The sequence below is a fragment of the Equus przewalskii genome, chromosome 3 (assembly GCF_037783145.1).
Source record: "Equus przewalskii isolate Varuska chromosome 3, EquPr2, whole genome shotgun sequence".
In the NCBI taxonomy this organism is placed as follows: domain Eukaryota; kingdom Metazoa; phylum Chordata; class Mammalia; order Perissodactyla; family Equidae; genus Equus; species Equus przewalskii.
Window position 1 is genome coordinate 86,124,181 of NC_091833.1, and position 26,723 is coordinate 86,150,903.

At 40.8% G+C, this 26,723-nt stretch overlaps 1 protein-coding gene across 14 annotated transcripts in view; it reads right to left on the reverse strand.

Moving 5' to 3' along the window:
* LIMCH1 (LIM and calponin homology domains 1) overlaps nt 1-26,723 on the reverse strand; it is a 315,692-nt gene that overhangs the window by 175,818 nt on the left and 113,151 nt on the right. For all 14 annotated transcript variants that reach the window (XM_070612961.1, XM_070612956.1, XM_070612957.1 and 11 more), the window contains one exon: nt 19,957-20,027. In XM_070612961.1, the coding sequence (XP_070469062.1) occupies nt 19,957-20,027 (71 nt within the window). The remainder of the gene's footprint in view (nt 1-19,956; nt 20,028-26,723) is intronic.

A 26,723-nucleotide genomic window follows, 5' to 3' on the forward strand; every position in this document is an offset into this window, starting at 1 on the left:
CAAAAACCAAAAACCCAAACAAACATTATATAAATACAATGGGAGAATATCAACACTAGGTGGGAATAAAAGGAAAGTGGAAGAAGGTGTCTGCTGGGAGATGGTCAAGTCTAAGAAACGTCAGATCCAAGTTTCGTCTATGGATGAAATACAACATCATCACAAGGAATTCCAGAGAAAAGGAGGCTGTCATTCACTTGCTGGCAACTCCCCACTCAGCAGAACCCCACAGCCATTTCCTACTGTGGTCTGTGATCCCCAAAACCTATAGCTAGAAGAAAAATTTGCCCTTTCCATCTGGTAACAGATTACCTTTGTCCTCATCTAAAGAAATTTCTGGGAGATTGGCATAATTCTACACAACAAAAAAATTAAACATTCATACCATTCCATGTCTTCTACATTAAATATACCCACAAATACAGACAAAAATAAAGATACAAAATATCAAAGACATGAGAGCTAATTAAGAAGAACTACTTTTCAGAGATATATTTATGCAGCAATTATTTATCAAGTGTCTGCTGCACGTTGTGCACTACTCCAGGCCCAGGGAAGGCTGTAGTGAACAAGACAAGCAGAGGCTCTGCTCTAGGAACTTATCATCTTGGTACAGAGGAGCCTGCGGGGCAATGAGAGGAACAGAAAATAAACAAGTAAATAAACGAGAAGAAAATTTCAGATAGCACAGGCACTGGGAAGATGAGCATAGCAACAGGCCACGTGGGTGGTACTTTAATCGAGTGATAGAAGATTGCTCTGGGGAGCAAATATTTGAGAAAAAAATGGAATGATATCAAGGCTACTAACCAAGGAGAAATTGAAGACAAGACTTCCAAGCAGACTGAACAATTAATAGAAACACCTGGAGGCAGAAGTGGGCTTAGTATATTCAAAGGTCAATGTAGCCAAGCAGAGTAAACAGAAGGAGGAGACATATGATATGAGAGCTAAGGGGTAAACAACATCCAGGCCCAGGGAAGGTGTCTAGATTTTTTTCTGAGTACAATGTGCTTAGAAGCACAACAGATTTTTAAGATGGAGACTGAGACGATCTGATTTATAATTTTAAAACATCATCAAAGCAAGTAGTATAAAAATAAATTTAGGTGGGCCAGCCCGGTGGCGCAGCGCTTAAGTGTGCGTGTTCCGCTTTGGTGGCCTGGGGTTTGCTGGTTTGGATCCCAGGTGGGGACATGGCACTGCTTGGCGAGCCATGCTGTGGCAGGCATCCCACATATAAAATAGAGGAAGATGGGCACGGATGTTAGCTCAGGGCCAGTCTTCCTCAGCAAAAAGCAGAGGATTGGTAGCAGTTAGCTCAAGGCTAATCTTCCTCAAAAAAATACAGACAAAAAAATAAAAATAAGAAGTAAATTTATGACTATATGTATACAAAAAAGGTTTGCTTATTGAAAATCATGGATATCAGATAGACAACAAAACATCACAAATAACTTACAACACTCAGCTCAGTGAAGAGGAAGGCGCAGTGATTTTGGAGTAAGTAGTTTAGGTTTTAACAGGTAAATCCAACTGCATTAGCTATGAGCTACTGGGAAGCCACTTGATCAGAATTTCAGTTTTCCTTTTAATAAAATGGCGATTTTGAAAACCTCACCTTCCATCTAGGATTATGGTGAGGAGCCAACAGGACAATGTGTGTTTCTAGCATTTGGTAAATGGAAACTTGCTTATGCACACTCATTTAGTATCCTGAGCATGTTCCTTTTTGCTAAGTAAGTGCAAATTATTTTAGTTTCAACTTTTCCATTAGCCAGCTGCCAAAGACTAAAATAAATTTTACTTATTTTCTTTTCCTGGCTACCTTTGGATAAAAATCTCACATAAATGAATCAAGTTAACATGTGTGTATAGCTTGCCTAATATATATATCAGTGAGAAATGACTAGAAACAGGAAGAAAAGTTATGATCTTGGATAATCCTCAATTATGAAAAAAGTTAATGATGTTGAAGGTAAGCAAAAATACATATGTTTCTCATACGACAGAATTTAAATGGTGTCTACTAAACTCTTATATTCTAAATCTAAAACATACTGTGACCTACTTCAAGTGAGCCTATATCTATCAAGCTTGCATGATGTTCTGGCCCAAAACTAAGTAAGGGGGATACAAAGGAAGACAGAGCAGACCCCAGGTCTCTCCCTCATGCGGCATGCTCAGTAACAGATTTAAAACCTACAGGAAGACCAGAACTGTGCACATATGTGGTCCATTTTCACACCACCTAATGCATGGCTATCTTGAGTTTTTGAGAAGGCAAATTAAAGACATGCTTTGCACACATTCTATGGAGTACAGTTTTTAAAAGATTAAAGATTAGATCCCTTAAAGAAACAATTGTTGAGACACCCAGGAATGATGTTGATGTTCTGATTCAACCACAGGCTATATTTTATAAGTCTTTGTAACACTTAATATCCAGCTTGTGGTGGTAGCCTTTCAATCACTGTTTAATGGTTATAAAATACAAACTGAAAAAATTTCTTTCAAGGCGTAAAACACTGAGAATACTGCTACAAAGGATACATTATAAGACCATCCAAACATTAGGAATCACACCAATAAGCAGTTTATTTGTTATTGGACTATAATAGAAACAAAAGGTAAAATTTTAAAAGGACCACAAAATTCAGCTTACTTTACAAGTCATTCAATTCAGAAATTCAAGTCTAATAATTACCCTAGAGTTTGGGGGACAGCAGAGAAGCTAACTAGACCTGGAACATAGGGTTGGGAAATTCATGGGAAATCATTTTATTCTTTGCAACAAGAGATTACATCACCATCTCATTTAGCTTGGTTTGTACAGCTGCAATAGGCAACTATGATCATAAAATTACCTACTTTGTGTCCCTTTTAATTTGGCTCAATAGTGTTTCTCTACGTGATTTCCTTGATCACTTTCCGGGTTTGACTATGTACCCTGGACGAAGGTGTATGCACTTTCATTTAATCTAACATGGCAACTGTTTTTGAACCTAAGCATGAGATCAATTTAACCTTGACCATTAACCTGTTACAGATGTCATTTCTAAAGCTTTCTTTTTAGAGTTGCCTTGGCAAAAGCAGGAAAGTTAATTAGGGGGCCAGGCCCGGGCCCAGTGGTTGGGTTCGTGCGCTCCGTTTCGGCGGCCCAGGGTTTTGCCCGTTCAGATCCTGGGCACGGACATGGCACCGCTCATCAGGCCATGCTGAGGCAGCATCCTACACAGCAGAGCCAGAAGGACCTACAACTAGAATATACAGCTGTGTATTGGGGGGGGTTGGGGGAGAATAAGAAGAAGAAAAAAAGAAGATTGGCAACAGATGTTAGCTCAGATGCCAATCTTTAAAAAAAAAACTTAATAAACCTTCTGAGGTCAAGAAAAATTGACTAAAATACGGGTAAAAGTGAAACCTGAACCAAAGGGGAGTCTTCTGTGAACAAAATAGTGATGGAATGCAAATTATCATCATTAATATCTACCAAATGTCTGTGGGGTGCTATGCATTGTCAAAAATGTGTGAAGTATAGGTCTGTTTAAGCCACCTGCCTTGAACATACCTAAAGAAGGGATCATAAGAGCTTTAGGTCTTTGTAGACTTAAAATGCCAAGAAATTGAGCTTGACTGTGAATTCTAGGGCTCGGCAGTGCTGTTATTATTCTAACACAGCTCCTGTAGCAGAGGCTGCTCACCAAACTCGTCTCCTTTCCCTCCTGGGCACACAGCTAGGCTATATTTCCCAGCGTCCTTTGCAATTTTCATACCACCTAATGTACGGCCATCTTGAATTTTTGAGAAGGTGAATTAAAGATATACAGAGCTACAGATATACAGAGTTCTGGCCAATGGAGTGTGGGCAGAGTAATATCTATCATACCCAGGCCTACCCATGAAACCTCGCCCAAGCAATTCTCCATTCTCTCTCTCTTCTCCCATTTACTAGTTAGATGTGAAGTCATGTGTTGAGGATGGAGTCTCTATTAGCTGGGGTCCCTGAACAACTGCCCGGAGCAGAGACATCTCCACCCTTAGTTACTGCCAAAATTGGGCTACGAGAGGGTGAGAAGTACATTTCCACTGTTTTAAACCACTGAGAGTGAGGAGTTTAGTAGTTCCAGCACCCAGCTTGACTTTATTACAGCTCTCCAGGAGGTCTTCTTCCAACAAAAAGGGACCCCACTTTGCCAACAAGTACCCAAGAAAATCCTGTCCTAAAATGCAAAATTAAATACCTGGGCACATCCCTTCCCCTGGGGCTTGCTGGGAAGGCAGTAGGACACTTGTAAACAAATGTCCTTGGATTCCTTTTGACTCATTTCAATCTCTCTCGCAATCCAACCGTTGCATGACCATTCTCACTATTTGGAAATTACAGAACTGTTGGATTAGAAGAGGCCTAAAAATCAGTAAAATAATCTAGATAAGGAAACTATCACCAGGTACATATCTGAGGTCAGTTCCTAAGTGGTAGTGTTAGGATTACAAACTCGGGTTTCTACACTTGAGAAGAGGGCTTTCCTATGATGCTTTACTTCTTGCATTTCATTAACTAATCTCCAGCCATCAGTCTCTGCCATCTTCATCAATCTGTTCTCTGACCCAAACTGACTCCATCTAAACCCTGACTTTAGTTATGCTGCTTGCCTCCTCCAGTGACTTTCAGGCTTCTGAGTGCCCACAGGATGCCCTCCAAATGCACTCAACAGGCAATCAAGCTCCTTCACCCCCAAACTGCCTTTCCCACCATGCCTCCCACTCCGGGTCCTCCCCGCTTCTTGTGTTTGGTGCACAAGTTTAAGATGACACATGCGATCAATGAACCATGAAAGTTGGCAATATATGAATAGAATTTAGCATAACCAAATAAAATGGAGACTAAAGTTATTCTGACACAGGCAATGATATGTGTAATCATCATTGTGCTATGTAGTAATTATGTATAAATGATTATAATTAGTATTTCTTTTTGCACAGCTAAAACCCGGTCTTGCTGGGTTTACTGTCAGGAAGGTGGGAGAAAACTTGGAATGTGAAATTGCTGTGATGCGGCTCTGAAAGCTTCTATATCCAAACTTAAGTCAGATAAGCAGCCAGCTCCTTGCTCTCCATGTTCCTTCAGCAAGAAGTGCTCAGAACCAAGAATTCCAGGATTAGGACCCATAAAATTCCAAGAATAATAGGAGTCTCCAGAGACAGAAAGATCTGGGTTCAAATCCCAAAGCTGCAACTCACTGGGCAAGTTATTTAAGTATTTAACATCTATGAGTCTCAGTTTCCTCCTCTGTAAAATGGGGACAATAATACCTATTAGTCATGGCATGAGAGTGTGAAATAGTGCATGTAATACACTTGGCACAGGCCTGGTGTATATTATGCACTTCCTATTGGTGGTCATTATTATCATCTCTTCCCCTCTAAGCAGGTTTCGACCCCAGCCCTGCCCACAGGTGGAAATCTGATATGTCAACTATTGGCTCACTTCTCCCAAGCAGCCTGCCTGTGGCTAAAGCTAGGGTGGGAGTTGGGAGAGATGAAAGGACAGAGTGAGGGAATGAGATAATGTTACTCGCTTTGGACGGCAGGCCTAAATGGGCATAGTCTCTAAAGCTGCAAATGGGAAGGAAGGAAGGGAGGATGCCAATAAAGCTAAGGCAGTAAGAAGCTCCAAGGATGGTCTCAGCTACAATGTCAAAGTCCAAGTCCTTCCAAGTCCTCTGGCCCTGCTTGCCCACCTAAATCAAGGCTGCTGTCTCCCCACTTCACTTGCCATCCTGAGGGTGACGAAGAAAAGCCAAGAGCTGAGGAGGCTCTTTGTTATCCTAGAAAGTGGGGGGTCAGCTCCGAATGTGGCTAGTTAGAATTCTGAATCGATTTCCTATTCATTCCACATTTTGTTATCGAACACCCCACACTGGATGCCGAGCTTGGTCCAGACCCTCTCAGGGGCTGAGTTCTACAGTGGGGCTGATACTAACTCAGATGTGGAAGGAGTTCCCTAAAACTTTGAGAAGAACATTAGTTCTATGGGGAAATAACTTCCAAGTCCTAAATGAGTGACTTGCAAAAGAACTTCGGAAACATAGGATGTACAAAGTAAGGTTGTCAACTAAGGAGGGACATAGGAAAACAAACGTAGGAAGCAATTCTGCTTCTCCTTGGGAAGCATGGCATTTTATTCAAATATTTGTGTTTGGTGCACAGCAGAAAGTAATCAAAAGTCTCCACTGCCAACAGATGTAATTTCCTAAAAAAGCAACCTAATCCCATTGCTCCTCTGTATAGAGACAATGCTGGCTGCCTCTTGCTCATTGGATGCTGTTGAAACTCCTTACATGCTATTTAAGGCCTTTTACAAACTGACCTGATACCTACCTTCATCTCCAGTCTGCCCCATTTCATCCTAGGCTTGAGCCACAATTCCTTCCCTGAGCATGCAAAGACCCTTCACAATGCTGAGCACTTTCACACAGCTTGCTGCTTCCTCTGTCTGACTTACCTTTCCCATAGGCTTTCCACCACCCCTTTGTGGCGTAGCAAACTCTTACTCATCCTTCAAACCCCAGCTTAAATGTTACCTCCTCTCTGAACCATTTCTTAGGTAGAGATTGCATCTCCCACCTCTAGGTCCCAACACTCTTTGTCTTCCCTATTTATTACCCGTCACAGAAAGTGTCCAACTTTCCCACCAAGCAAAGGATTAGTCCTCTCTATAACCCCAGCTCTACTGTAAGGGCCAGTCCTTGGTAGGGCCCCAATTTGTGTTTGCTGAATAAATTGATAATGAAACGAGCAACAATTGCAAAGTCAGGGGAAAGCCCAAAACATCAGTTTTGAAACTGCAGTGGACTTTAGGTCCATTAACAATTTTGCAGCTGTTGTTGTTGTGGATTACATCTGAACTACTTTCTCAGCACCAAGACTAAAGTTGAGTTCAAACAACCATACCATACAAGGATTATGTGACAGGCTTCTAGTTCATTCCCACCAATTACTGTTACTTCATTAAGTTATTTTGGTCTATGGGACAGGGGGTTGGAAAGGAATGAGTGGAATCACCCTGTTCCTCTCTACAGGACAGTTGAGAGCTAGCTGCCCCCAAAGAAGGCATTAAAGTTTCTGGGTTCTTCTTTTGGATGTACCATGGGACACATAAACAGGAAAGGGGCTGGGGGAGGGGATACCATGGCACTTCCCCCAGGCAGCACACAAAATTCTACTTTATGTGCATGTAGCAGGAATACAAAATGAACTCTTAGTCAGAAGAATAGAGAATGTGTCCTTGAGGCCAGACGCTCTGGCAGGGAAGGAGTCAGACTACAAGGAAAGCCTTTTCATCTGTGGTGGAAAAGGAGCTTTATGTGAAGAAAATCTGCAGTATTTAAGAAATGAAGTCTCCTCATTTCCCCATTCCATTGCCTTTCTCTGTCTAATGTTATGTTTTCCGATATTAATAAACAAGCCTTTGATTTTAGTTTTGTAGTTTTCTTTAACTCTTTTTGGAAGTAGGTGGAATATAAATACAATCAATCTATAGCATATTCTCTTCAATGAAGTTTAAAATATTGACAGGACACTACAATATGATATTAGTACCTCTAGAAATGCACTAAGTGACATTTGGAATGAGTCTTCAAGAGGGCATTTTAAATATCTTGACATAAAATTTTAAATTCTGTAGTATACGTGTGTTTTAACATCTTGAGATATAATTCACATATGATTCACCCACTGAAAATGTAGACTCCAATTTTTTTGTGTAAATTCACAAGATTACACAACCGCTACTGCAAATTAATTTTAGTTTTCCTTTTCCCTAAAAGAAACCACACACCCATTAGCTTTAAATCCCCATGCCACCATATAAGCGTTCTTTAATATATTCTAGATACAAGTCCCTTCTCAGATATATAGTTTGCTAAGGTCATCCATATTTTCTCCCATTCTGTGAGATCCATTTTGAGTTAATACAACATGGTTTTAATACACATTTACTAATTAGTTATAAACGTTAATTTTTGAGTAGACTCCCTTCTCCCCAAATTTCTCCCATTCTCCCAAAACTTATTACATTCCTGTCATGTGCTGGCATCATTAGGCATGGAAAGATGAGTGAGTCACTGTCATTACATCAAGGAATTTATAATCTAATAGAAAGTTAAAACATACAACCTCATGAGTAGTGCCACGTGAAAGACAAATTACTTGCTCTAGGCAAAACCAGAATGCTTTTCAAACCAGAAACAAGAGAGAGAGCACTTGAAGTCAGAGTCATCATCTCAACCCCAGGATGTATGGTTGCCACCACTTTATATTCCACCTACTTCAAAATAGTGAATTCAGGCTGCAGCCAGGAGGACACCTTAGTGGAGGAAAAGGTGCCCAATGAGTGGATTTAGGATTTAAGGAGCTGGAAATGAACAGGGAAGTGCGCACCCCAAGTGGCTGGAATGAAATGTAGCAAAGAGATGGAGTGGGGAAGCACAAAGAGAATCACAGGAACAATCACGATTCTCTGTGGCCACTGCAAAGGGATGGTTCAGAGAAGTCAAATAGAAGCATTGCCCCCAGACCGTGAGGGACACCAGGGTCTAGGCAAAGGAACTCGAATCGTGTCCTATCTTGTGGGAAGGGATATGGGGCACGAGGAAGCCAGGTTTGGGAACGTTAGCCTCATGGCAGAGTCTACAGTGGCGTAAGGAAAAGCAGGCACTAATCACTGAGCCATAAAGTCTCAACTTTCTATTTGTCTTTTCATTCACTTTCTTCTTCCCCTTAATGTAGAGAGGGAAGTCTATTTCTGCATAGCTAACTTTTAAAAAAATCATTTATAAACTGGGTCCTTGGTGGGCTATTTAAGAAAAGGTCCTCTCCTGTGGATAGTCAAAGGAAACATTTAGAATGACACGCTCGAGGTAGGAATTTTGCACACTTCATTGAGGGAAGCCAGCCCACCCAGTCTGACAGCCCAGTAGAGACAATCAAAAAACAGATTATTAAGGAAATACAATTAGGGAGCTACTAAATCCTCTCAAACGTAAGCAAAGCCTAATCCAGCATGTAACCCCCAGGCAGGCAGTGGGATAGGCCAGTTTCTCCTCCACCACACAACAAGCCCATAAAAACATTTCTAGTGACAGGTTTAGTTAAATCAATTGATCATTCCAATAAGTGTATAATAAATTTGTTCAGGAGGAAAGAGATTAAGCCTGTGATTTAAGTGAGCAAAAGTTTAATATTTATTAAGGTACAGATGGATAGGGTGAAGGAAATAACCACATTTTGAGGGAAGTAGTTCCTGAATGATATTATACTAAAATAATTTTCAAACATTTTCTGGAAGCATCAAAACAAATTTTATAATTGCCCTACTTGGTCTAGGTCATGTGAAACTATGCATTAAGAAAAAAGAAGTGATGAAGTGACAAGGATTACATATTTTTAAATGGACAAAATATTGGCAAAGATAGATGAGCTTGATAATGTGTCAAATGCACAATGTACAAATGCACACAAGAGTCCCCCTCCACCCCCAGGGACTCTTGTAATCGATGCTACAGCACAGTTTGAATGGGAACAGCAACACCCCCCACGCACACTGTGCTAAGAGTCCCTCTTTTGAACAGGAACAGGAACCAAGGTCTGTTTATTTGGTGAGGATTCAAGAAAAGACAACACTGGTAGTCCATTTTGCTCGTCACGAATCCCACAAATTCACCTTCCATGTTCTTCATCTGTGTTCATCTTTCCTAACAGAAGGCTGTTGAGGATACTCAGTTCTTGCCTAAGTCTCCACCTATGTCAGGCCAATCTTCAAACAAAAAGCAGCTTTTCACTGGAGATCTTTAAAAAAAGGAGTGGGTTGAAATGTCCTCACTTGAACTTAAAAGCTTAATGAGTCTTGGTGCCAAAGAGCTGGAGACAGGCCAAGTCAGTGAGGCCAATTGTGATTTGGCAGAAGGACAAGGGACAACCCTACACAGAAGGCCTATCAAATTCTTAACAGCCTGCGAAGGCCAAGATCGGTAAGGGCAAAAGAACCCAGGTTGCTGAGATTTGAGTGAGCATCTGGGTTAAAGAAAGAGCTCTAGACGGAGTTCAAAGATACACTGTGCTCTACCACCTTGGGTCTCCATCCAGTATCTGCAAAGTGGGGTGGGAAGATCTGATCCAGGATGTTCACCCATCACAGCTGCTGAAAGGATTAAATAAGAGATGGGCCTGTGCCATAAAAAAAGACAGTCTCATCGCATTCACAACAACATGGATGGACCTTGAGGATATTACATTAAGTGAAATAAGCCAGACAAAGATAAACACCATATGATTTCACTTATATGTGGAAGATAAACTAACACAGGGACAAAGAGAACAGTTTAGTGGTTTACCAGAGGGGAAGGGGATTGGGGTGTGGGCACAGGGGGTGAAGGGGCACATTTACATAGTGACTGACAAATAATAATGTACATCTGAAACTTCACAATGTTATAAACTATTATGACCTCCACAAAATAAAAGTAATAGGCAAAAAAATAAAAGAAATTTTAAAAAATAAATTAAAACAAAAAAAGAGATGGGTCTGTGAATACTGATCCAAACAATGGTCATTAGACGACACCAGTCTGGAATCGCCAACATCTGGGGTGACCACACATACATACATACATACATACATACATACAGTTAGCCAAGGATAGTCCCAGATGTGATTTGTTGTTCCAGCATCTCAGCTGGTTGACACCCCCTTTCACATTCAAAAGTGTCTTGTTTGAATGACAAATTATATGGTCACTCTGCTAATAAGCCATTGGGTCAGGCTAATCTCATTCCTTTTTCAATAGCTGAGGAAAATAGTGCATGTGTAGTTTATATTAGAAAAGGTCTCTAACAATAGCCTATTGAAATGATGCAAAAGTATGAGCCAGACCTAAAACAATTGGGTGGAATCATGATCAGTTGACTGGCAGTTCCCAGGCTGTTAATTGACAATGGCCTCCAGCGTCTCCCTCTCCTTTTCTGAGGGCTTGCTCTAGCTGACCTGTGCTGGTGCCATGCAATACAGGTGACCTCCAGCTTCTTAAAAGTCTCCCTAGCTCCCTTGGTTTCCATGACACTGCACTTCCTGGGTTTCCTTCCATCTCTCTGAGAGCCCCTTCGTGAGCTTCTCTTTCTCTCACCCTGACCCAGGGTACAGACTTCCTCAAACTGAGACCTTGTTGTGCTACTCTTTTTTGCTGTGATCTTTTCCTCAGAGAGATTGTCATACATCAGAGATTAACCTTGATGTCCAATAATGGCTGGCAAATCCAATCTGAGTAAGTTAAATCCATTGTCTTACCCCAGTTTTAGGCCCTTGTCCTCAACAGCCAAAATAACTCTCCTCCTGGGTGGACTGTCTGTATCCCAAACTTATCCTGCCCGAACTGAAATCTTCACCATTCCCAACAAATAGAGGACCTTTTCCAGCTTGCATAAAGGGTCCCGCTCCACTCGTCATTAACAACTGAAACTCTGAAGTGACTTTTCAGTCCTTTCTTTCATTCATCTATACCCTATATCCTCCCAAGTCCTATTGATTTCTTCAAATTTCTTCTCATTTCCATTGCTCTCAAGATCAAACCCAAAACTCCTTCTACAGTTTACAAGGCTCTGTGCAATGCCTGCCTACTTCTCCTCTTCATCCACCCTCACCTCATACCGTTGTCCCCTGTGTTTTCTACATTTTGGCCAAATAAGTCTCCTTGAAATTCCTCAAATACATAGAGCTTCTATCTTAGAGATCGCAAACATGTTATTCTTTCAGCTAGAACACGTTTCCTCCCTACCTCCGTCTCCCTTCCCTCTTTTCTGGCTAACTTCTACTCTTCATTCAGGTTTTCACCTAAATGTCACTTCCTCAAGGGGACCTAAGGTTTATACCCCATATGGAGTTGGGATTTAGATTCCAGATCTGATCAGGGTGCCCCTGTTACATGATTTTATTGCACAGGGTACTAGTCTTTATAGTAACTTAATGCACTTGTAAGTGAGTTCTTAAAAGGTTAGTCTAAGGAAAGAAGAGAAGCCCTCCCTGCTGTCAGGCAGATCTCCGCTCTGTATGCCACACACAGCATACTCCTTCCTGCCTCAAAACCTTTCCTCCTGCTCTTGTCTCTGTACAGGGTCCCTTCTCTTTCCCTCAGCCTATTCTCATCTTAAGTAAAATTCACTTGATGTAACACCTCCCCCATAACTGTCTCCCAAACTACAACAATCTCCCCTTAATTAACTTCTTATTAAATCTTGGGGATTAAATCTTGGTTACTTTTGCATTTACTCAAATACACTGGTTTACACTGTAACAATTGCTTTGTGTGTGTATTCAATCTCCAAGCACATTACAAAACTCTTGAAGATCATGGATCAAGCCTCACATTCCCCTTTTATGCCCCTCGGTGCCTAATTTGGAGCTGTGCAGAGCAAGGTCGATAGCCAATGAGTCCCCCATGTGACAAAATGTCTCCATGCAAAGCCACGCCATCAACTCCCAATCTGTCCTAGAAGACTTGTACATATCTGTGGCACACCACATCTCATGCTGAAATCAGGACAAGAATCCAACACAAGCCCTCCTTCTTAGAACAAGCAGTTCATTCATCAGCGATGTGATATAAACAAGTGTTTGCCAACAGATGTCTTATCTTTAGAAAATTATTTCAGCAACATAGGAACTGAGACAAAAATCCACTAAGACATTCTTTGTTGGTCACTTATTTGGAGACGAACATACTCAGACTTTGCATTCCATGAAAATGTGTCTGCAAAACAAAACCCATAAGTTCACCTCTACGACTCCTAAGAAGACAGAGCTGTAACGGGGGGTCTCATACAAAAAGAATGCAGATACTTCCATCCTCTGATACTTCCATCTCCTAGTCTTCAGGGATGAGTTCCTTCTTTATGTCAAATTGTTTGTGTGTGTGTGTGAAGGAGAGGGAGGAGAAAAAGGGGAGGGAAAGAGAGAAGACAGGATAATATCGATGCTGACAGCTAAGATTGGGAGGAAGTCAAGGCCACTGATGATTAGGTAGCCTAAAGAACTCTTACTACTGGTCTCAGTTTATTCAATAGGTGTTTGTAACAGATGTATTATGTGCCAGACCAGTGTCCAGTAAGGGAAATCCAAAGATAAATAGACAAGATCTTCAAGAAGCTTTTGATGTGGTACAGGAAGCAGACGTGGGACAAAGCGGTGGAGCCCTGTGGTAAGTGCCAGCGTGGAGGTGGTACAGGTGCTTAGAAGCCAGAGAGGAACCCACTAATTCTGCCTGGAGGGTTCTGGAACAGCTTCCCAGAGAAAGAAACCACAACAGACTGGAGGGAGCGGGAGGAGATGACGTCATCACAGAGGTCAAGGTTACTATTTTCAAAACAATCACTCCAGGCCTCAAGCTCTGCCAGCCAAAGCTCATTATTCACAGATGATCAAGTTTGTAAGGGACCCAAATGTTCATGCCCAGTTTTTGATCATAGGCTAGGCAAGAGAAGCTAGAAAGTAAAATCCAATTCGTTCATCCTGTAGCTTGTTGGCAGCCCTGGGGAGAGAGCTGACGGGCGCACAGTGACACAGAGTTGCATTGACTATGTCATATTCATAATTGACTTTGGGCCTATTTCCAACAATAATAATGAGAATAGCTAGTGATCCAGAGTGCCAACCAAGCCCCAGACACTGCTGAGCGCTCTACAGTATGCTTTCGCTGGAAGCTCTCGGGGGCCTTCTGAGGGAGTAATTTCCCCATTTCATAGACAAAGGGAGAAAAGTTAACATGTAAGTGCCTGCTAAGTTCCAAGCATGAAACAAAAAGTCTTATATGTATTATCAATTCATTTACTCCTCAGAACAATGCTATGAATTAGGTACAACTATATCTGTTTTTATAGATGAGGAAATTGAGGCCCAGGGAGGTTAGGTAACTGGACTAAAGGCATACAGGAGGCACATCTAAGGATTCGGACTGTCTACTAGGTTGAACCATATGAAATCACATTATCTGACTGTGTTTGGTCTACTAATACAACAATGTCATAGGCTTCAACCTAAAAGTTCCCAAATCCATTCGCTTTCCGCTTGCTCTCTCCTACAAGGATTTGAATTGGTTTTTGTTAAATATATATCTTTGGAGAGTAACAAAAAAGAAAGAAAAGGGGGTGGGGAGGATGAGAAATCAAACCAGAGAAGAAACGAGAGCATATACCCTGCAACTAGACACAATTATCATCATTTTGCCATACTTGCGTTACCTCTTTCTGCATGGGCCTCTTTTTTCCTGAACCATTTGCATCTAGTTGCTGAGTATATGGGTAATCCTTACATTATTCTCGTAACTTTTCCATAAATTTGAAATTTTTCAAAATAAAAAGTTGGGGTGGGGTCAGGGGGACTTGTAAGAAACTCCTGAGAAAACCTTTTGTAAAAAGTTTTTTGTTTTACCCAGATAGCATTTTTGCACTGCCCAAACTCAATTACTTAACTCTATGAGGGTAAACAATTTACCTTCAAAATTAATTCCATAGTCCCTATGCACTGGCCAACTCGTTTTGAAAGGACAAGATGGTAAACATTTTAGGCTCCGTGAACCACACACAAACCCTTATTTTATGTACAACCTTTAAAAAATGTAAAAACGATTCTTAGCAAGAAGGAAGGCCAGTACAAAAACAGGCCAAGAGCCATAATTTGCCAACTCCTGATATAGATGGAATTCCATAGGGTTCTATCTATATAATAAAGTCTTACTCAGGAAAACAAGTCAGAAACTTTCCTTCTGGAATTATTTCAAAACAGTCTGTCTGATCTGGGGGCAGGAAGCAGAATCAGGCATCAGCCACTCCGTACTGGGAGTGGCTTCCTCAGCGAATGGTTCTTTGCAGACTTCCTTTTAAACCCTGAAGTCCTCAAGGACAAGTCGCAGTATTCGATTAACATTTCTAACAGCATGACACTTGTCACACATTTGCAGCTATGTCACACTTTGACCCCAGACCTTTGATTTCATGCTCAGTGGAGGGCTCATATCATTTGAGCATTTAACCTCCAAAAACTTCAACTACACATACTTGGCAAAAACAACAGAGGAAGAGAGATGATTATAGCAAAAACACATCTACTACAATTCTACTTGGCACATGCCCTCTATTTTATACTTGCTATTACTGTAAGTTATACATTTATGCATAAGTATTACCGTATACAGGGGGTGCACATATGTGAAGCCATATGTATTGCACTTCACAGGCGAAGTGAAAGCTCCTTGGGTGATCTTGAGGCTACTCGATTTCCATCTTATCTGCTGCCTTTAGGTGCCAGTCTTTTCTCTCCTCTGCTCTGCAGGCTTTAGTACAGGCCCACCACTTAATTTGTCTCCATCCAGTTTTGACAGATCTCCCTAAGAAAACTGAAACCCCTACATCCTCCTCTCACCACAGCCTATCCTCTTGGCTCTCTCATGCCCTCACTCTTACTGGACTCGCCTTCTTATCTTAAGAGGAACTGCCAGGCCCTTGATGCTTACATTTTTCCAAGACCACCAACCCCACGCAGTCCTTCTCCATTCTCTATCTGGCTGAGACCCACTGGTTATCCTCTGTACTGCCCTTCTCCCCACACCCTTTGTTTCCTGGCACCAACTCCATTCCACCTGCCCTCCAACTCTTGCTTTTCTCTCCCATCAAAATCTCAACTCTAGTCACAGATAGTGGTCAAGAGCAAAAGCTAATGAATCAGACTTCCTGAGTTTAACTCTTTCTTATCTGTATAACCTTAGCCAAGTTATTGAATCCTCTGTGCCTCAGTTACTTCCTCTGTAAAACAGGTATGATAATAGTCCGTAGAGGCCACAAGTAAGTTTGGAACCAGGCTGGTAAGAGGAAAAGCAGACCTCAGGCCCAGAAGATGCCCTCCTATTTGATAAGAACTATGAATGTTTTTCAGACTCACCAACAAGCCAGGAAATTTTTAGTGAACAAAGAGCATGGTGTCTCTACAGCTGCAACCAACATTTAGAGGCAATCCAACTCCAAATAAAGGGTCAGAGTCTGCTGAACGGAAGGAAGAATTCACTGATGCTGTTCACGCACTTGTCAACTGGGATCCTAACACTGTTACCAGACACCAATTGGGCTTCTATTTTGAATCATATGAAGTTGAAAAGCTGCGATAATTTTTTCAAAGAGGACTATATGTTATGAAAGCCCCAGTCTCAGAAGAGCTGAATTGCTAGTTCTCAAACTTTGAAATGACAGAGTTCTTCTTATATTTTTTAATTTTCTACATGGGAAGTGGTTATGAATCAGAACTCCTTAATCACCAGCACCCAACACAAAACTCTCTCCAGTTCTGAAAGAGACACACAGCCTTAGGCATTCTCATCTACTCTCCAAACAGAGGCGTTTAAACCCATATGGATCTATTGTCTGAGTTTCCTTCCTTGTGGTCCCTGCCATCAACCAACCCCACACCTGGAATGGTGCAAGTCCCCACTGCTTGCCAGATTGCTCTCTGGATACAAGTCCCAGAAAATATACCTGTTAATCTCAGTCTGCGACAGCCCAATATGCTTCAGCTCAGATCAAACTGAGTCATGCCCCTGCCCCTGCCCCAAAACGAGAGGGAAATCTTCTTCCTCCACGGTTCCCAACCTTTAGCGCATTTAGCTCCTGGGTCATGCTTCTCTTTCTCATTGCTCTGTGGGTCCTGCACTTGTAGAAATTTGTTTCCATCGGTTTCTCTGGCTGCTGACTCGGCTTTCTCTCAAAGGCTCCCACTGGGACTCATGCTACTGGCTTTTCTTGCCTCAGGCTACCAATACAGTTCATTCCACCTTAGCAAGTTCCTTGCTAGGGCTGAGAGCTGCAGTCTCATAGGGAAGCCAGGCCTTGACCCCGGTCCTCAGACTCCTTCAATTACACCAGTGGGTCTAATCCTCCATGGTTAGAGGACTTAGACAATAACTACTTGTCTTGGGTTTTGTCCTACCTACCCAGACAGTAACATTTGTCCACATCCTCTGTGTTGGCCAGTTCCCTCAGCTTCACCCTCAGGCTGTCAGCAGTCTAAGCCCTTTAATTATTTAAAGAGGCCCCTGGCTATAATCTGTGCCTCCGTGTTGTCTAAACCATACTATTTCCTAAGTGTGGCCTGGACCCAAACCCCACCTCTCCACCCCTAAACAACCCTAACATTCATCAGTGCGTTTGTAAAAGGCCAATGGATAGTGTCACTGCATATTTGAGAAACTCCATCCTCTAAGTCAACATCTTCATCTAAGCAAGAAACAAATTCCATGCGTGCAAATGTCTCTAGATCCAGAGCCTTCTCTTCAGATGAGCCCATTCAACGCAAAGTCAGGCATGAATACTGTCACCCACACATACCCCTGGCGCACCCACATGTATTCCTAACAGAGAAACAGCTTTGGCCCACACCTAACATCTTCCTTTGAGATGTTTTTCAGCTGAGCTAGGGTTCTGCCTCAGAAAAACCACGATTGCAAACTGCCCTAAAGTAGTTCTAGCCTGACTACGGGAGCAGCGCCTGTGCAGAGGGATTCGCAGACCTGGAGTCACCTCTGCTTTATTACCATACCAAAATCCGGGCCACCCCACCCCACCCCGTGTCGCGTATGTTGCTTGGCACATTTGGTGCCATGCGCAAAGGAGTTCAGAGGACTGCGCAAGCACCAACTATTCCTGGAAGTTACTGCCCCTTTCCTGGAACCCTGATGATGCCACGACCCCTGGCCCTTTACAAGTTTCCCGTTTCCCTGTCTTTGGGGAGAAGATGTTTTAGAGCAGAAGCTCTCCCTTCTCCATTCCTTGATCAACAAATAAGGTTTCTGCTCTGCTATTCAGAGCCAGGTCTCATTCTATTGGCTCCAGCGACCCTGGGCAAAAGGACCCACTTGCAGGTCACCGGTTCCTTAGGGCTCGATTAAGCCCTGACAGATGTATTCACAAGAAATGTAGTGGAGAGGTGGATGCCTACAAGAATCTTTGGAGCAAATGTTAGGTAAACAAAAATTGGTACCAAAGAGCCACTTCAACAGAGTTAAGAGAACATGAGGCATATACATTAGATCAGATTCTGGCTAGTCTGTTAACATCAGGAGAGGGCTAAGCCCAGAATCATTGGAGAAGTAGGTGGTAGACACAAGGGAAGTGTTTGGAGCCTGTCTGGGCTGGTCTCCGGTGAGAAGCTAAACTTATTGTGGTTTGCCTAAGAGATGAGCTCTCATTTAGACTTAACAAAGGGAAAAGAGGTGGTAAAGTATGAGAAGAGGGGAGAGACTCCACAGGAAGGAAGGTATGGACACAGCAATCACGGGATGTAAACTTTCCTTCAGAAGGAAGGGCAGTGGGGAGCAGGAAAAAAAATGCTGACATGAACTGTGTTGAAAGATGCTGCATAATAATTAACATTTGTATAGCAAATGTAATTTTTTAAGGCACCTTATCCACATTATCCTGTTGAAATTCACAAAAAGCTTATGAAATAGGCAAGAGCTATAAATTTTTTCTTACCGTTTTAGAGACAGAAAAATGACACTCTTGGCTAAACGATTTAAGGGGGAAAGTAAGGCCTTGAGTCTCTAGTTCTTGGGGTCCAAAACCCACGTTCTTTCAACTACATGGTGGTGGGGGGGAAGTGTCTCAAACAATATTCAGAAAGTTGCCAAAATGAGAACGCATTCTATGTGATTCTATTTACATATAGTTCAAGATTAGGCAAATTAGATGCTATGGTGATAGAAACCAGAACAGTGCTCTTCTATAGGTGGTTCAGATTGACTGGAAAGGGACATGAGGGAACTTTCTCTTCTATAGCCTTGTTTTGTTTTGTTTTGTTTTTTTGTGAGGAAGATTGGCCCTGAGCTAACATCTGTTGCCAATCTTCCTCTTTTTGCTTGAGAAGATTGTTGCTGAGCTAACATCTGTGCCAATCTTCCTCTATTTTATGTGGGATGCCACCACAGCATGGCTTGACAAGCCATGGTAGGTCCACACCCGGGATCCAAACCTGTGAATGCCGGGCCATGGAAGCTGAGCATGCAAACTTAACCATTATGCCACCAGGCTGGCCCCTCTGTTCTATATCTTGATCAGGGTGTAGGTTACACCCATGCATGCAGTTTTCAAAACCCATCAGATTGCAGATCTAGAAGTTGTGCATTTCATGTATGCATCTTTCACTTCAATAAAACAAAAATCAGTACCCAAATTACAGAACCTACTAAATAAATTCAAAATTTGAAACCTTGATTTGAACTTTATGTCCATCCATCTAGAAGTATTAAGGCTCTAGCTTATTTTCTGTCTAGAACCACTGCACAGGAAGCTCTCGAATCCACCATCACAGCAACCACTCTATGACAAAGCCCACGTTCAGAACATAAAAATTAAACACGGCAGTTATTGTTCACATTTGAATTTTGCCGATAGCACAAATGAAATACATTCAAAATACCTCAGGGAAGTAGGCCTGGTGAGGAACATTACCTGCATACTTTACATGTTGTAAGTAAACAGAAGCACTGTTTTCATTTGGTACAAGCTGCTTTTGTTTGGGATAAAAAAGGGAGAAAAGCTGCTACTTTTACCACAATTCAGTCCACATCCTTACAATCACCTGGGCCCAAATTCCTACATCGTACAAGTTGGTTGGAGACAAGCAGCAGCTCCCAATTGCTCCTCCCTTATCTAGTTTGAAGTTTACCATAGTCCCCACCATGCCCTGGTGCATACCAAGACTCCCTCCCCTACTTACGTTTACTGCATAGCCCAGTGATTTCTTCAAATTTCAGATTCAAACTGCAAATACATTCAAAAGAAAGCACTGGAAGTACAGACACACTGGATACTATTATGGTTTTTCTTGAATAAAATCAACTGCATATAGCCCATACTTACTCGCAGAGAAGAATTCCATTTTCTAACCCAGTCCGAAAATCTTTATCACCAAAACTTCTGCCGGTTACTTGCTGGAAAAGAAAAAAAGAAAAAGAGAGCATAAGTTTTTCTTTTTTAATCAGGAAGTTCAATGATTTTTTCTAAATATTTAAGAGGCTTCAAATAACTGGTGGCATTCCAAGAATGAGGAAAATCTATGCGGTCTGAATTTCCTTTCCATGTGTAGCTTTGCCTAGATCAGCTAATCTTAAATTTAGACCATTTCTTTGAAGGTTTTTTCTGACCTAATACCTTAAAAAATATCTGTTCTTCCCGATAAGGATGTTAATTTTTGGATTTGGCTATGATAAATCAAGGCCACATCCTCTTTCATCCTGAGGATCCAACCCACACACTTTCAAAAAAGCCTGCAGAAAGCACCGCCAAAGGATAACATCTATTTGTTAAAACATTAAGGGGGGCAGAGCACGGGAGACACAGACCACTGACCTGGAGAGACTAACATCAAGACACAAAGAGTAAAGTCAATATCCATAATAACATGGTGTAAAAGATGAAAATAAAAGCTGTGAAAAAATTTACTATCTGACAGCACAAGACAGACGGCCATTCTTGATGCCTCTAGCTCTCAGAGGCCTTTGGCCAATATTGATTATAAATATTTATTGAACATCTACAATATGCCAGGTAAATATGCATACTATAATCCCTGAAGCAACCTCTAACACAGCAAAATAAAAAGTTATAGCTAATAAGTCAAAGAAGGAGATAAAATGAAATCATAAAAAATACTCTAACAATAAAAATAGGCAAAAAGAAAAAAAGAGGGAGAAGGACAACAGGTCAGATGGAACAAATACAAAGCAATTAGCAATACTGTAGCTTTAAACCCAACCATATCAATAAGTGCATTAAATATAAATGGCTTAAACATCCCCAATTAAAAGACAGAGATTGTCAGATTGGATTAAAAAAGCAAGACCCAACTACGCACTGCCTATGAGAAACGCATTTTAAATATAAAGACAGAAATAGGTTAAAAACAGAAGAACAGAATAAGATATACCATGCTAACACTAATCAAAAGAAAGCTAGAGAGGTTATATTAATATCAGACAAAGAAACTTTTAGGACAAAGAATAATACCAAGGACAAAGAAAGTTATTTCATTATGACAAAGGGTTTAGCTGGTCAGGAAGACATAACAATCCTAAACATTTTTACATCTAATTAAAAAAACCTTCAAAATACACAAGCTGAAACAGATAGAACTGCAAGGAGAAAGAGACAAACTCACATCTAGAGTCAGAGACTTAATATCTCCCTTTGATAACTGATAGAACAAGCAGACAGGAAAATCAATAAGGATAAAGAAGACTTGAACAACGCTATCAACCAAATTGACTTGACATTTCTAGAATACTCCACCCTACAACAACAGAATACACATTTTGCCTCTTAAGTTCACAATGAACATTTACTGAAATAGATCAATTTCTTCATAGACTTAAAAGAATTTAATTCATAAAAAGTATGCTATATGAGCACAACGGAATTAAACTAGAAATTAACAACAAAAATATTTCTGGAAAAATCCCCAAATACTTTTAAACTAAGTAGCACAATTCTAAATAGCCCACTAGTCAAATAATAAATCAAAAGACAACAGAATATATTTGTAGTGAAAGAATATGGCAATATAAGAATGCACAGAAAGACGCTAAAGCGGTACTTGGGGAAATGTATAGCACAATATTACATATATCACAAAAGAAGATCTCAAGTCAATCAATTCTGTTTCCACCTTAAGCAAATTAAGCCCAAATTAAGTAGAAAAAAGGAAAAAGTTATATCAGAGTTGAAATCAAATAGAAAACCAAAAAGCAACAGAGAAAAATCAATGAAATCAAAAGCTGTTTCTTTGAGATCAATAAAACTGATAAACCTTTAGCCAAGCTGATAAAACTTTAGCTATGGAAATTGATAAACTTTGGTTTTTAGCCAAAAAAGAAAAACACAAATTACCATCATCAGGAATGACAGAGATGACATCATCACAAATTCTATAGATATTAAATGGATAATAGGAGAATATTATAAATAAATTTGTGCCAATAAATTCACCAATTTAAATGAACTGAATGAATTCCTTGACACAAACAACCAAAGTTCACTCAACAAAGAAATAGATAGCCTTCCCCCAAGAAAATGCCAGGCCCAGAAGGCTTACCTGGTAAATTATACCAAATATTTAAGGAAGAGGTAATGCAATTCTACACAAACTCTTCCAGACAACTGAAGAGGAAAGGATACTTTCCAATTTATTCTATTAGACCTGCATTACCCTGATTCCAAAACCAGACACAGACATTATGAGACAGACAAATACACACACAGACACAGACACAGGAAACATGCCAACATATTATCTCTTCATGGTGGGAATCAGGTGTGATTTCTATTCTCTTCTTTAAATTTTTCGCTGCCTTCCTAAAACTTTCTATAATTAATACAATACTTTAATCATCAGAAAAGCCAAACAAGGTTTATGTTTTGTTTGTTTTAAAGAGCAGACTAAGGAAACTAAGTAGTCCCAACTCTTCCTTATAAACCAAAGTTCAAGTTCTATTATAAAACATCCTTATTAACCCTCCCACTAGAAAGGCAATTCACAAGCCAATATAATGTTATTTTGTTAATATCTTCTCATTCTTATTTGAGGGAAGGTGAGGAAATGGATAAATAGTAGTTTTTACAGTTTGCCAATATCTAGCTTTTTCCCCAAAATAAAGAAATTAAGATGCCCTTTTAAAAGCTAAGATTTTAAAGACAGACTTTTAAACATCTTCCCATTTTCTTTCCTGAACCTATTAGTCCTGATCTATATTCTCATAACATCACTAATATTCTCTCGAAAATTAACCTCCATTCACCAAGAAGTGATTAGAAGGTTTTGAAAACATTTTTTCTCAGGCCTTTAGATTTCTGTTAAAAGTATTATGTTCTAGAGCAAATGGCACTAACATTGAGAATGCAAGATAGTTTAGCCACATTTATTACAGAGTCTCTGGCTAAGTTAACCCAGGCCCCTTCTCCATATATTGAGCAATGATGATGAGCAGAGCCTAGAGATAAAAACACAAATGAGACATGGCCACTGCACGTAGAAAGTTCACAGACCAGCGAGGAAAGCAGATATCTAAACTTACCATAAATAGAAGGTAACATAACTATTAAGATAAGAAAATACTAGTGGCCCCTGGACTACCTAAAATGCCCAGGTACTATTTAAAATTATCTTACATATGATGCATTTGTTGTTGTTAGTATCATGGAGTCAATTTCGACTCCTAGTGACCCTGTTACAGCAGAGTGGAACCCTGCCTGGTCTTTTTGCGCCATTCTCCCACCTTCCAGTGCTATAGCAGACAATGGTCCACTGCTATTCATAGAGATTTCATGGCCAATTTTTTCAGAAATGAGTGACCAGGTCCTTCTTCCTAGTCTTTCTTAGTCTGGAAGCTCTGCCAAAACCTGTCCACCATGAGTGACTCTGCTGGTATTTGAAACACCAGCAGCATAATTTTCAGCATCACAGCAACATGCAGCCATCACAGTATGACAACTGACACATGGGTGGTATGGTTCCCTGACTGGCAAACAAACTCAGGCCTCAGAGGTGACAATGCAGAATCTTAACCACTAGACCACCAGGGCTGGCAGGGATGTGATGCATAGCCACTAAAAAACTTCAAGTAGAGTTAATAGTCCAATGTCAGCCTGCTAATCAAAATCCTCCAAGACGTAGTCTGATTAAATTCAATTTCCTAGACTCTCAATTCTGGAGACAAGAATAGGCACTATGCATTTGGAAGAAGGTGGTCATTTCCATCTCTGTTCTTCCTCTTCTGCCTCCTTCCCCCATCTCCTGTGTCCAGGAGGTCCCAGCTTAACCTTCATACTGCTCTCCAGTGATCCAAACTCCATCCATTCTTCTAAGCCTAGGTTATTTAGTCTAGAAGCACCTGGATCTTGTTAGGAGGGTCAACAGCTGAACAGACTCAAAAAATTTAACAAGGACCGTGCCACTGAAAAGTTTGGTCCTTAGACCAGTGGCAGTAGCATCTTCACCTGAAATTAAGTTAGAAATACACACTCTCAGTCCTCTTACTCCCTCCAAGAACTACTTCATCAGAACCAGCATTTTAAAAGATCCCCATGTGATTCATATGCAGACTAAATTTTTACAAAGCCCTGACATAAACTAAGCCAGCAGTTCAGAATCAGAATGGGAGGACCGTCCATTGGAATCAGGATTTTAGATGACATGTCTCAACAACACTTCTCAGCAACATCTTTATGATGCATTTACAGTGTGACACATTGTACATTTTAACTATAAAGAGTGCTAACTACTGTTTCCTTCATGACAGCATAAGGCATTGCTATAAAAAACAAAATAGCTGCCAAGAATCAACCACCGTTACCAACAGTCCATGAGCAGGAGAAGTGAAAAGTGACTGCCCAACCTCTTTACTAACCTTCCCTCATGGACTCTGAATGACTGAGGACTCTCAGTAACCTTCCAGGCAAGGCACGGGCCAAGCCATCAGCTAGTGATCACTTTCTGAGGACACAGAGCAGGATGGGAAGATAAGTAGAGCTCTTAAAGAGAGCCTGAGATAGGTACACGGCAGGTGGAGTGGGTGAGGAGCAAGCCCAGGTTCAGGAGCATTCAGGGGCTAGCAGGGGAGGAGCAGCATGAAATGTAAAGAGCACTTTATCAGTCCCCCAAATCCTGCTCTCCATACCTTGCTGATCCTCAGCCACCTGAACAATTAATTCTTGCAACTCGATCCTCACAGTTGTTCAGGTTAGTCATGCTTGATCCCTATCTTTCTCACCTAATCACACCCACCAACAAATCCTGTTGATTCTCCCTTCAGAATTTAGCCAGAATCCAACCACTTCTCCCTGCCTCCACTCTACCACTGTACTCCAAGCCACCATCATCTTACGCCTAATAAGGGTCTCTTAACTGGCCTCACTGCTTCTACCCTTGCCTCCTTCCCATCTATTCTCAACACAGCAGCCAGAGGAATCCTGTATAGTTAGATCATGCTACTATTCCACTCAAAACCTCCCAATAGCTCCCCATCTCACTCATAGTAAAAGCCAAAGTTCTTTCAGTTCCCTAAAGGGATTCAACATAAAAACAAGCCCAGGGGACGGCCCCGTGGCCAAGTGGTTAAGTTCACATGCTCCACTGTGTTGGCCCAGGGTTTCACTGGTTCGGATCCTGGGCACAAACATGGCACCGCTCGTCAGACCACGTTGAGGCAGTGTCCCATATGCCACAACTAGAAGGACCTGCAACTAAGATATACAATTATGTACCGGGGGGGATTTGGGGAGATAAAGCAGAAAAAAAAAAAAAAAAAGATTGGACACAGTTGTTAGCTCAGGTGCCAACCTTAAAAAAAAGAAAAACAAGCCCCAGAAAATCTAATAGGAGGGCGTGGACAAAACTATTGGACACAACCACGATTTTAAGGGCAGGCATAATGAACCTGCACACATCTCCCCATTCAAGGGGATCCTTGTACTTATGGTGGCAAGTATGTCACCACCTATGCCCTGTGTGCCTTTCAGGAATGCCCTATATCAGATTCCCCCCCCCCCCCCGATTTATGATTTAAGATTAATTCACTTTTATTACCAACCAAAATATTTGTTGGAAGGACATGCCATAAGTGTCAGATTAAAATAGTCAATGAATGTATAATTTACCAAAACATTGACGGTTTTAAAGGGAAAAAAATCTTTCATCTACTTTAATAAACCAAAAGCAGAAGAAAGAGGGTATCATGATGTGTCATCACACTATTTTATGCAAGTAATTATTGACTGAGCTCATCTGTATTTCATTTCCTTACCATAGAACTAAAAGGTAATTATGTCTCTGAGTTTGTCCATGTCAATGGCACTGCTCTAAAGCATTCAAATAACAGAAATACGGAGGACTTTTAAAAAGTCTAATAAGGAAAACCGCACAACTTTATGGCAACACTTTTATGATGTGTTTATAATGTAACACATTGTATATCAATCACAATGCTACACTTGCTAATTACTTTGTTACCATTGTTATTTTATAATTGCCACGAACAGTCAAAGGCTGCCAAGAATCAGTCTCTCAGCCTGATCATACTACATTTATACAAATTGTATTTCAGAAATATTTTCAGTAATCTTCAGTTGTTTTTTGAAAGCAATCTGATGGACAAACTACCCTTCATTAACTGCAGGTCAGAAGAGGATTTTAAATAAACGTTGGAAACCCTATTATGACGGTCTTAAGAGGAGATTCTATTAGCTGACAAAATAATGGTTCCTGGATTTAAGCAAGTGAAAAAAATAAAATTTAATAGATTGACAATTTTTTAAAAATATGGATATTTTCTCTAATTTGTTATACAAAAACAGGTACCCTTTTCAGAAGGTTGTGATTTCCTCCTACAATTGTAAATGAAAATCACACCTCTTTAATTCACTGAAGATTATTTGCAGCTCATTATGCTCACTTCTGATCATATTTGACTTATTTAACAAGAACATTTCTGCATATTTTTATAAATTATAAAGCAAAGCAGTAATGCTCTTATTTTTCACATTTTCTGAGAAATAAATCCACTGCTATTTCTGTCTCCTTCGTGGAGTTGCTAGAAAAATCAAATCAAAATTCTCTGGGAACTCTTTGTAAACAT